General features: G+C 47.2%; 1 protein-coding gene and 1 pseudogene across 1 annotated transcript; one reads left to right on the top strand and one right to left on the bottom strand.

Annotated features, from left to right (window-relative positions):
- Positions 1–6,272: 6,272 nt before the first annotated feature.
- Positions 6,273–8,263, top strand: LOC124671035 (annotated as a pseudogene).
- Positions 8,264–8,723: 460 nt separating this feature from the next.
- Positions 8,724–11,026, bottom strand: LOC124671034 (PI-PLC X domain-containing protein At5g67130-like). Its single transcript, XM_047207476.1, has 6 exons — positions 10,799–11,026; positions 10,451–10,687; positions 10,041–10,341; positions 9,737–9,960; positions 9,565–9,651; positions 8,724–9,452 (listed from the first exon to the last, which is right to left on the bottom strand). Exons 1-6 carry the CDS (start codon positions 11,024–11,026, stop codon positions 8,724–8,726), a joined length of 1,806 nt encoding a protein of 601 aa, XP_047063432.1.
- Between the last annotated feature and the right edge of the window lie 1,544 nt (positions 11,027–12,570).

Raw genomic sequence — 12,570 nt, 5'->3', positions numbered from 1 at the left:
TTAATACTTGTTAATTAAGCCTTATTTATTAATTCTAAATTGAATTAAAATTCAATAGTTAGGAAAAATTCTCCAAATTAAATAAAACCAGTAAATAAATAAAGAAAACATCAAACTAATTTTCTTTATTAGTTAATTGGTTAAATCATTATTAGGGAGATTTAAACCACTGATTAATAATTACCCTAATCATTAATTATTTAAAAATAATAAAAAGCCAAATTGAATATTATTTTTATTTAGAAGTTATTAATAACTTCAAATTCAAAATGAAGTTATTAATCATAGAACTATATAGTAAATAGTAAACCCTAGTTCCATAAGGAAGAAAACTAGGAACTCATCATTTCATGTGTAATCCTAAACCCTAAATTCATTTAGAAACCTAGCTCTATTATTACATGAGAATCTTAACCTGCCTCTAACCTAAACCCTAGGTTAGACATATGATCATGATACTTTGATTTCATTCATAGCTCCATAGTAGCAACTAAACAATTTCCAAGTCTTCATAAACTCATAGAGACCCATCTCTACTACATTAGTATTACATGTGTTCATACTTAGGCGATCAAATAGGACCAACTCTAGTTCCTATCTTCTGAGACACCAAACTTAGTTATCCATGCTTAGCATCACACCAATGTGATGAACCTCAGGAGCATCTATGCCAAATCTTGAGCATTACCTAACCATATTCCACTAAACCCTACTAGTGTTGGATACTTATCAACCATCCTATTTAGGAGCCAATTATTCCTTACTTAGTGAATCCATCAAGCAAACCCTAGACAACCTCAACCCTAATTGCAATACTTCTTATTACTTAAGAAGTATGTTCTTCAAAAGTTATTCTTTTGAAGAAAACAAAGAGTAACCGACAAACCTGCCTTATAGGACATATAAACCCTAGCTAGCTATCACCAACGAAGATGAAACCACCATGATAGCAACCATGTATAGTTAATTGCTTAAGTTTCTTATTCTTAAGTAAAACCAATCAAGCCTAGTTGCTGATGAATCCAACTATGTTGTGATCCATCTGATACTTACTCCAGAAACTACTTGGAACCAGAATAAACTATAGCAACCACAAACCCAATTGTCATACTTGTTCTTTATTAAAGAACATGTTCTTCAAAAGTTATTATTTTGAAGAATATAACAAGTAATCATTAACCATGCCATATAGTATTAAAATTGACAACTGCTCTTTACTTATTATACAACTACAATTCCTGGGTGTGTATGATTGTTACTATGCATTTTTACCACTTGCTTATGATTCTAAAACCACACAACCCTGAATAAGAACCTTGTTTGTGACTCACTCTAAAAGTGCAACAAACCTTGAGCTAATCATTACCATTCACTAATCCTAAATCATCGGGGTTAGATCACGCTTAGAGCGATTGCATCTCATACTTATGCACTATTGCATCCTTGCCAATCTTTTAAACATCGTCCTTACCGGACGATGATGCTATTTCAGAATTTGGAGTTATTGCGTATCAAAGACTTTGCTCGCATAATCTTGCGATCAAGAAAGGCAAGTTCATCGCTTGCTCATGTTATTTGAGTATTTTTATCAACTTACTTGCAAAGTACTATGTTTATCATCTGTTGCATAAAAAGCAAAACCACTATTTTCATAACTATGAATATGACTAAGTGGTGGGCAATGGAACCATGGATTGTGTTGATATGGTGGAGGTTCCATTGCAAGGGTTTATATCCATCTAGGATTAAACAACAAATGTCGTCCAATGATTCTTGTGCCGTAATAACCGTGTTAACCATAAGATCCGGAGTGGGACGGAGTAGTCAAAAGTGTTTCCACCTCTCGTTCATCAACGGATGCGCATTACTGTAGGCACTTGATCTCGAGAGACAAGATGCGGGGTGGGGAACCCGTAGAAGTCCCCACGGTAATGTGGTCTATGATGGGTTGCAACTGCCGGCGAAGGAATGTATGGTAGAGCCCTGCATTGACGTCGTGGTCGGGGTCCATCCTTAATTGGTGTAAGAGGACCGGCGAGGACCCAGGGTCGGAGATTGCAACAAAGGGTGGGTGTTCGAGGTAGCGGAGGAACATGATTGGCTAGACCTTATACCGGGCCTCACACCAAAGGAAGTGTGGACGAGCTCACGGCTCGGTTGGCACCAAGGTTAAGATCTCTTATGGGTAAAGCAACACACCTCTGCAGAGTGTAATGAATCGTGACATGTCACTCCCTGTTCCGGGTTTGGAACTGCGAACGCTGCCGGAAAGGAACTCCATGAAGTTCTAGTAAACCGGTGAAGGCTGACGGATATAGTTCTTCTGAATAAAAGCAACCTTTTGAAGAAATGGTTATGAAAACCTGCATTGGTATTAGACTTTCGGTCTAATGTCGTAGCTAGTGCATTAAACACCTCTTTCCTATAATGAACTTGTTGAGTACGCTCGTACTCATCCCACTCTTAAATCCCCTGCTTAGATATGGAGGCATCGAAGGAGGATCTACAATACAACTCGAAGGCCGGGGAGTCAACAACTACTTCAAGGGACAGGACCCTGTCAGAAGAGTCAAATACTACATCCAACAAGGAGAAAACCTAGATTAGCCATAGAAGGGAACTAGCTTCCTAAACATAGCTCCTATTTAGCTAGAAGCTATTCATAGCCTCTATAGCTAGTTAAATACTCTACAACTAGAGTTCGTGATAAGACTAGACCACGAGTCGTTCTTCTGGAGTTTATTTGCAGTTTTACCTCATTGTAAAGTAGGAGGCTGTGATGATCTTATGTAATAGAGTAAATGTTGTAATTCTATAGACATGCCTTGGACCCGCATATGTTTCTGTTGTACCACTCTGAGCGATATAATACTAGTTGAACGGTGTTTCATTGGTGTTATATCAGACTTGCATACTACACCATGCAGTGGTATGCCGGGTCACCACAAGCGGTAACCATGTTTCTGGGGACGCCATCAACTGTTACACCTTTGTTGAATATCATGTGAGTTGCTATGCATGTTCGTCTTGTCTGAAGTAAGGGTGATTTGTCATGATTAAATGGTTTGAGTATGCATATTGTTAGAGAAGAACATTGGGCCGCTAACCAAAGCCATGCATCATGGTGGAAGTTTCAGTTTGGACATTAATCCTCAATCTCTTATGAGAATATTATCTGTTGTTGAAATGCTTAAAGCATTAAAGAGGAGTCCATTATCTGTTTTCTATGTTGTCCCGGTATGGATGTCCTCAAGTTGAGATCTATCAAAATTGAGAAATCAAATGCGATCTATCTCCTAGGACCTTTGTACAGGTGGCATAGAGGTACCCCTTTGTGACACTTGGTTGAAACATATGTAATGCAATGATAATCCATGAAAATCCGAGCTAATTAGGACAAGGTGCGAGCACTATTGGTATTCGATGCATGAGGCTTGCAACTTATAGGATGTTTTATGCATAACACATATGAATTATTACTACCGTTGACAAAATTGTTTCCATGTTTTCAAAATAAAAAGCTCTAGCACATGAGTAATCCCTGCTTCCCTCTGCGAAGGGCCTTTCTTTTACTTTATCTTGAGTCGGTTTACCTACTTCTTTCCATCTTAGAAGCAAACACTTGTGTCAACTGTGTGCATTGATTCTTACATACTTGCTTATTTGCATTCATCATATTACTTTGTGTTGACAATTATCCATGAGATATACATGTTGAAGTTGAAAGCAACTGCTGAAACTTAAATCTTCCTTTGTGTTGTTTCAAAACCTTCTATTAAGAAACTATTGATTTATGAGTTAACTCTTATGCAAGACTTATTGATGCTTGTCTTGAAAATACTATTCATGAAAAGTCTTTGCTATATGATTCAGTTGTTTAGTCATTATCTTTACCATTGCTTTGAATCACTTCATTCATCTCATATGCTTTACAATAGTATTGATCAAGATTATGATAGTAGCATGTCACTTCAGAAATTATCCTTGTTATCGTTTACCTACTCGAGGGCGAGTAGGAACTAAGCTTGGGGATGCTTGATACGTCTCAAACGTATCTATAATTTCTTATGTTCCATGCTAGTTTTATGACAATATCTACATGTTTTATATACACTTTATATCATTTTGATGCATTTTCCGGCACTAACCTATTAACAAGATGCCGAAGCGCCAGTTCCTGTTTTCTGCTGTTTTTGGTTTCAGAAATCCTACACAGGAAATATTCTCGGAATTGGACGAAACAAAAGCCCACGGTCTTATTTTCCACGGAGACTTCCAGAAGTCCGAAGAGGAGACGAAGAGGGGAGACAAGGCGTCCACACCCTAGGGGGGCGCGGCCCCACCCCCGGCCGCGCCGCCCTATGGGGTGGGCCCCTCGAGCGTCCCCCGACTCTGCCCCTTCGCCTATTTATTCTCTCCGTCGCGAAAACCCTAGTACCGAGAGCCACGATACGAGAAAACATACTGAGACGCCGCCGCCGCCAATCCCATCTCGGGGGATTCAGGAGATCGCCTCCGGCACCCTGCCGGAGAGGGGAATCATCACCGGAGGGCTCTACATCACCATGCCCGCCTCCGGACTGATGCGTGAGTAGTTCATCCTTGGACTATGGGTCCATAGAAGTAGCTAGATGGTTGTCTTCTCCTCTTGTGCTATCATGTTTAGATCTTGTGAGCTGCCTATCATGATCAAGATCATCTATTTGTAATGCTACATGTTGTGTTTGTTGGGATCCGATGAATATGGAATACTATGTCAAGTTGATTATTGATCTATCATATATGTGTTGTTTATGATCTTGCATGCTCTCCGTTGCTAGTAGAGGCTCTGGCCAAGTTGATACTTGTGACTCCAAGAGGGGGTATTTATGCTCGATAGTGGGTTCATGCCTCCATTGAATGTAGGACGAGTGACGAGAAAGTTCTAAGCTTATGGATGTCTTGTTGCCACTAGGGATAAAACATCAATGCTTTGTCTAAGGATATTTGTATTGTTTACATTACGCACGGTACTTAATGCAATTGTCTCGTTGTTTGCAACTTAATACTGGAAGGGGTGCGGATGCTAACCCGATGGTGGACTTTTTAGGCATAGATGCATGCTGGATAGCGGTCTATGTTCTTTGTCGTAATGCCCTAAGTAAAACTCATAGTAGTCATCATGATATGTATGTGCATTGTTATGCCCTCTCTATTTGTCAATTGCCTAACTGTAATTTGTTCACCCAACATGCTATTTATCTTATTGGAGAGACACCACTAGTGAACTGTGGACCCCGGTCCATTCTTTTACATCCGAAATACAATCTATCGCAATCATTGTTCTCTCGTTGTTCTTCGCAAACAAACATCATTCTCCACACCATACGTTTAATCCTTTGTTTACAGCAAGCCGGTGAGATTGACAACCTCACTGTTAAGTTGGGGCAAAGTATTTTGATTGTGTTGTGCGGGTTCCACGTTGGCGCCGGAATCCCCGGTGTTGCGCCGCACTACACTCCTTCACCAACAACCTTCACGTGGCCTTCATCTCCTACTGGTTCGATAACCTTGGTTTCTTACTGAGGGAAAACTTGCTGTTGTACGCATCACACCTTCCTCTTGGGGTTCCCAACGGACGTGTGCTTCACGCCTTATAAGTGTTTAAGGTCAAGCGACATGCTAATGGTACAATTGAGAGGTATAAAGCTCGGCTGCTTATTAAAGGATTGAAACAACACTGTGGACTAGACTATGAAGATACTTTCAGCCCGGTGGTCAAACCTACAACCATTCGTTTGATTCTCTCACTTGCAGTTTTCCGTAGTTGGTTATTGCATCAGCTTGACATTCAGAATGTTTTTCTTAATGATGTTCTTGAGGCGGAGGTTTTTATGTGCCAACCACCTAGTTTCGAAGATCCTGCACGACCTCATCACTTATGTCGGTTGGTCAAGGCTATATATTATCTCCAAGAGGCTCCTCGAGTTTGGCATGCTGGCCTTGCATCAGTTTTGCGCGAACATGGGTTTCTTGAGTCCACTGCCGACACCTCCTTGTTCGTTCTTTAGTGTCCTGGTCTATGTTGATGATATCATTGTGCTCATTTCATCCTCGTAGGCTATTGATCGCTTAGTCGTTGGACTTCGCTAGGAGTTCTCCATTAAGGATCTTGGTGCTCTTCACTATTTGTCGGTATTGAGGCTGGTGGACTTACTTTGACTCAACGCAAGTATGCGATTGATCGCCTTCGTTGTGTTGGGTTGCTGAAGTGCAAGGCTGCCGATACACCTATGTCTTCTAATGCTATAATGTTTCCTGGTGATAGTTCCCCTTTGAGTGAGGAGGATGCTACTACCCAGCCTCCTCCAAGCTCACAGGTATTCCCCAGAAAAACTCTTTTAGTCTTTTTTCTAGTTTCTACTTCTAAATTGAAATGCATGGCTAACATTGTTGGTATTACCATTCCTTCATCAGATTAGTATAGGTCTTCCTTTTCGAGTCATGTTTCTGTTTTAGATACCCTTGCCAATAATCTCTTATTCCTACACATCTGTTGGATAATAAGTATGATTGGCATTTCCCTCATGCTCTAGGATGGTCTCAAGTTAAACCGTGAAAAAAATAAAAATAGTCAATCCCTTGCTCCAGCCTCCCCGAGCACCGCAAGCGTGGCCACGCTGGCGCGAGCCTTCACCAGCAGGGGCCTTGGCGATCTCGCCGACCTCGTCGCGCTCTCCAGATCTGCAGGACGAAGTGCAGCTTCTTCGCCGACCGGTGGGCGTGCATGGACGACACGTTCTCGAGGAAGCTGGCGGCCAACTGCAGCAAGCACCCAGAGCGGCTGCAGAACCTGGACGTGGTGATCCCTGAGACCTATTCGACAATAGGTTCTACAAGGTATATTGACATTCAACCAGTGCATTTTTTTTGAACAGTACCGGGGTCTTGAAGACCCCAGGGGAGTTTATAGACAACCACGTGGTAGGTACAAACTTACAAAGAGGCCCCTTACAACACTTGCCCTAATGAACCTATTATTTGAGGATAAGGCCTCTTTTTTCCAGAAAACACCCTGAAAGAAGTTTGGAAAACGCAATCAAGGACATCGGGCTCTCCACCACCAGATCGTCGGCGACCTCGAGGCTCTGCAGCCGAGATCAGAGAGCAGTCTGCTCGTGAGCTCTTCTCCGACGATTGGATCCAGCCGCCAGCTACACCAAGGACACCGGGGACGAACCACTTGATTTCCTGGGCGTGGCGAGCTCCGGCGACGGATCCAAAGACCTCCACAGTGGAGGTTGAGATCAGGCCGCTCAAACGGCCGAAGATCGCAGCGACGATGACGGTAACCGCGTGTTGTGCGCAAGGACTCGCAAGGCACCTCCTCTGCTTGGTCGCCAGACCAACCACCGCATGCTCTCCTCCCTCGCCACCGGGGCCGGCCAAGAGGAGCATCGGAGCTGGTTGACCTCCAAAGAAGAAGAGGCAGATACGCTTATTTAGAGGGGGGCTCGCAGCAATGGAAATCTTCACCATCTCCCACCTTTGGAGCATAGTGAAGGGTCGCCTGGCGCCGCGCCGAGACGTCAGGGAAGAAGATGACCCCCGGCTGTCTCCAGATTCCGTCGAGGTAGCAGTCGGTTTCCTCTTCCCCTCGCCTCCATGGCCAGCCAGAGGAGGAAACCACTGCAGTAGCACACGAGAAATCATGAAGCAGCAGGAGAGGATCTTATTTGTGGAGATCCCTGAGGTCAGGGAGCTCGCCGTCTCCGGCCGCCGGAGCTCGACGAGGAAGAACCACCCATCCAGGATGCACCAGATCTGATCCCAGAGATCTTGTGCCCTACTCCATACTACCGGCAGATCGCCGAAAACCCTAAAGCTACACCTACCTACTACTCCGGCGCCTTCCCTTTGCCATCTCCGGCCAGCAGCGCCGCCGGAGAGGGCTCGGGGTCGGCCCGGTTTGCTTGAGGTGCCTCTCAAACTACTGTTCACTCACGAGAGGGGAGAGGGGGAGAAATGAGCCTTAACCAGTGCGTCTTTACTTCCGACATGGCCCTGGTGAAGAACAAGACCACAACGCCTATCATGAAGCTCTTGGCGCAGAGCAAGGAGGCCTTCTTCTTTCGATCAGTTCGCCAGGTCCATGGAGAAGCTCGCGAGGGCGCCCAGGCCCGCGGGGAACAGGGGCGAGATCTGGCGTAACTGCTTCAGGACCAACGCCCAGCGCGTCATCGCCGAGGCCGGTGAGCTCGCCGCTTCCTGCTTGATCAGCTAGGGATGCCGGCTGGCGCCTAATGTTATTGTTAGTGTTAGGGAATCATCAACCGTGCGTGAGTTTCAGCGATTTTGTGTGATGTGTTTCCCTGTATTATGTAGATCACTGCTATGTACTATTTTTATTCTGCAATCCGTTGAATAATTAATTGATGCTAGTCAGTACTACTACTTTTGATAGATCATGTCTCAACCCAAAAACACAAATAGATTACCCACGTATATATGCATCTGATGACTGATCTGACAACAGGAAACAACAGAAAGGTACTACTAACTGTTTGGACATGGCTACTGTACGACCATGACATCTATACGTACACAAGAGACAAAGAAAGAAAACTTTTGTCCCAAAAACCACTGTACAGACACTAGGTGTTAGTGTGGTATATGTAGCAGGAGAAGGGCATATGAATGAATCTGACGATTTCATCTCCATCGGAACAGTTGCCCCCTGGTAATTAGCACAGAGAGATGAGGACAAGTGCGGCGGTTCCAAAGAGGGAGCTCAGACGAGGGGTCCCAGGCCGAATCGCTGCGCCGGTGCTATCCTCCGCTTCCGGTGTTGGAGCCTCCGCGATACTCTTTGGAAGCGTTCTTTGTGGCACCCCCGTTGCGGCGGAAGTGCTCTCCGGAGAGGGTGCTTGTGCTGTCCCTTGATCGGTTGTGCTCTTTGGAGATGGTTCTTGTGTTTGTGCTATCCCTTCCTCTTGCACTGACATTGTGTTGATTGATGTCGATGATTGTGGGGATGAAGAAGGCGATGATGATGATGGAGATAGAGCGGCTGCTCCATAAGACCACCAAGACGGAGCCAAGGACGGTGACGGAGCCGAAGTCCCGTAGGACCATGATGACGGAGCCAAGGACGGTGACATGGAGGAAGACATAGGTGGAGAAAGTTCCCAAGCGGAAGGTAACAGAGAAAATAAAGACATTGTCGCCGATGACGCCCACGACCGCGGCCGAGAACGTGTCCTAGCCGGAGCTGGAGCCGGCGACCACGACCAGGATGGCGACGACAATGGTGATGTTGTTGAAGATGGTGGCGGAGCCGTACGCGACACGGGAGCTAAAGATGGAGATGACGAGGAAGAGCCCGAGCCCGGAGCCGGAGAGGACGACGGCGATGGCGACAAGGACGGAGGCGAAGAAGATGACATTGTGCATGTTCCAAACGGGGCGTTTGCCTGCAATCAACAACATTGGTTAAGTGGGAAATTAACACACACACAACCCCCCCCCCCCTCCCACACACACACAGACGGTTGTACAGTACTACTGTAGTACTAAGTAACTCACCTTGCAGTATGCAATGCTGTCACAGCCGCACTGGAGACGGCCGTTGGCCACGTCGGTCGCCAGGGGAGCGCCGCCGCCGCTGCTCCTCTGCATGCATGCATGGTGGTGCACATGACACGTCACAAGGATGTCGCGAGATGCATGCAAACCAACATTAATTTAAGTAGCGTACCATGTAGAAGTCGACGGCGATGAAGTTGGGCCATCGCTTGCCGAAGGCGTCGTAGCAGGACTTGAGCTTGTCGATGAGCGGGGCGGAGTTGTTGACGCAGGCCCAGCTCTGGCTCGGGTTGGTGGTGAAGAAGTTGAGCAGCAGAAGCGACTGCGCCTTGGAGTCCATGGGCTTGGACTCCCCCCGGTTCCCGCACGTGCCCACCGCCAGCCCGTCGCTTCCGTCTGCATATATATTTAGGTAATTAAGAAGAGCTAGCTAGGATTTTCATGGTAAGTGATGGATCGATCGAGAATCGAGATACATTTGGTTTCGACAACGTAGTTCCACTCATAGGCGGCGCCGTCGGAGCTCTCCCGGCCCTGCTTGGAGGTGAAGACGAGGAGGCGGTGGCCCTGGGCGACCATGTCCTTGAGCGTTGGCCAGTCGGCGCCGTTGGCGGGCATCTTGGCCGGCGGGAAGACGTACTTGGTGAGGCCGGCGGCGGCGAGCGCCTTGGCGAGGGAGCCCGGGGCGGAGTAGTCCTCGATGAAGACGGTGATGACCTCGTTGGGGTTGGAGTCTAGGAAGGCCTGGATCTCCTTGAGCACCTTGGACGCAGGGACCTGCATCCCCACGCAATACGTACAAGAGCAAGTTCTTCAGACAATTACCTGAAAAGAAACAAGAAGGCTTGGGGATCCAGACAAGGGATCGATCGGGGCACGCGCGTACGTATGCGGTGAAGTCGTAGCATTTGCCGGCGAAGGAGTGGCAGAGCCAGAGGTCGTTCTTGAAGTCGTAGGTGTCGAGCATTAGGCCCCTGACGCCATTGTTGAGCTGGGAGGTGACGGAGTCACCCTGGTTGGGCGGCGAGACGATGGGCGCGCCGGTGGCGGAGGGCGTGCCGGCGACGGCGAAGGAGTTGTGGGTGGTGAGCCACGAGTACTTGTTGAATGGAAGCCCTGTTCCCTGTAACGTACGTAGGCAGCAGGCAGGGTTAGGTTAGTTAATTATCGATCGTACGTCGTGAATGAATGAATCAAGGAGGAAATTAAAGCAAGCGCCGGCCTGCGTGCGTACGTGGGTCTTGGGGTCGATGGGCGTGGTCCGGGAGCACACGGCGGGGCCCGACCCGGGCAGCGGCGAGCATGTGGCGCACCGCATCCCGGCGCCGCACGACGACGGCGGCGAGTTGGCGGCGCACCTGTCGCCCACCAGCGCCGACGCCGAGGACGGCCCTGGCCTGGCCGCGAAGAAGGCGATGGCGATGAGCAGCAGCATGACGCCGCGGCGGCGAGTCCCGGCCATGGCGCTCGCGCTGCTTGGTTGTGGACGGACGGAAACTGAGGTGGCCGGATGCGCTCGCGCCTTGGTCGTCGGGACGTACGATAGCTAACAACGTGCGGCCGCGGATGCCGGCCGGAGACGCAACCTACCTAGCTACGTGCCAGGAATAGAAACGGCACCGACTTGGTGCTGGTACTATACCTACGTGTGCGGCTACAACGGAAACGGTCGAGGTTGGCCGGCCTGTCCGCCTTGCATCGCATCGCATCGCATCCATCCATCTGCAGCGGAGGTTATCCTTTTTTTTTTGTGAAAGCAGCGGAGGTTATCCTTCTCCAGTGGAAGTACGAGCATGCATCAAGAAGGAGACGGCTATGAACCATGTATGTTGCCCGGGCTCACGGGAGTGCGGCAGGTCCTCAAATTACTGGCACTTAAAAGTGCCGCAAATGCTACCAAAAGTGCCACTAAAAACATTTGAAGGCAGGAAAAAAAGTTCTGCATTTAGTTGTGACGAGGTAGAGCATTGCTGGCACTTTGCAAAAGATGCCGGCAGTTGTTTTTCCAGGCATGTCAAAAAGTGCCTTCAATTAGTATTGCTGGCACTTTTAAATGTGCCATCGAATCTTTTTACCGGCACTTTTTAAGATGCCGTGGATTCTTTTTGCTGGCACTTTTAAAAATACCATTGAACCTTTTTGCTGGCACTTTTGAAGATGCCATAAAAAAATTGACTACACTTTTCAATGATTCCTTCTATTACATTTGAAGGCTGTTTTCAACAATGCCTTTGATTATGTTTACAGGATATGGAACCAACATTTGCAAGTAGCATCTAAATTACAAAATCATTACATGATCTTTAACCAGCAGCTCGTCCCCAACCTCGCCGGCGAGGTCTCCTCTCCCAGCAGCGCATCTCGCCGTGATCTCCGGCAAACACCACCACGGCAACCTGTGGTCTCTCCAACGGCATTCTTCGACCTCAACTGCATTCCACATGAAGAAGAGAAGGATCAGAATCATCAAGCATTTCCGGCATAGCCATTTCCGGCATAGCCACGGGCTGCCCCTTGGTTTTTTCTTCCGGCCTCATGTTGCCCGGCTTGCTGTTTTCCGGCAAGAAGCGGATCATACATACACAGTCATTTGCTGCGCATTCACTTCTTTTTCTCTTCTTCTGTCCGGATAGGGGGCGATGCCTGCCCATGGGACTTGCTTCCGGCATTTTTTGCCGAACGCACTGACTTTGATGCTGCAGCTGCTTTATTTACCCTAGCAAGCTCAGCATTTTGTTCCTGTATCATGTCAAGCAACTCTCTAACCCGATCTTGTTGTTTTGCTAAAGCATCACCGGAAAGCAACTCACACATCTCTACTGCAGCCCTAGCAGCTTTTATTGTTTTATCTGGACTGTTGTACTTAGGTTTTTCCACTACGCTCAAAGATACCGACGTGTTTTTTCCGGTAAGAACCTCCCGGCGTAAGTCCTGGTGTAAGTTACGACATCTAAGCCGGTTTTCCGGTACTCTGGCAGGATGAGTGCTAACAGAAGCAAAGCCATG

Source organism: Lolium rigidum, chromosome 7 (assembly GCF_022539505.1).
Source record: "Lolium rigidum isolate FL_2022 chromosome 7, APGP_CSIRO_Lrig_0.1, whole genome shotgun sequence".
Taxonomy (NCBI): Eukaryota; Viridiplantae; Streptophyta; class Magnoliopsida; order Poales; family Poaceae; genus Lolium; species Lolium rigidum.
This window is presented reverse-complemented; position numbering and strand designations above follow the sequence as displayed.

What these genes read in the sequence shown, in the direction of transcription:
- LOC124671034 (XM_047207476.1), bottom strand. Translation starts at nt 11,026, where the DNA reads ATGGCCGGGACTCGCCGCCGCGGCGTCATGCTGCTGCTCATCGCCATC. An exon ending in CCATCGACCCCAAGACCCAC is followed by an intron (nt 10,688 to 10,798) that starts GTACGCACGCAG and finishes CGTACGTTACAG; the next exon opens with GGAACAGGGCTTCCATTCAA. An exon ending in ACAGCATTGCATACTGCAAG is followed by an intron (nt 9,453 to 9,564) that starts GTGAGTTACTTA and finishes TGTTGATTGCAG; the next exon opens with GCAAACGCCCCGTTTGGAAC.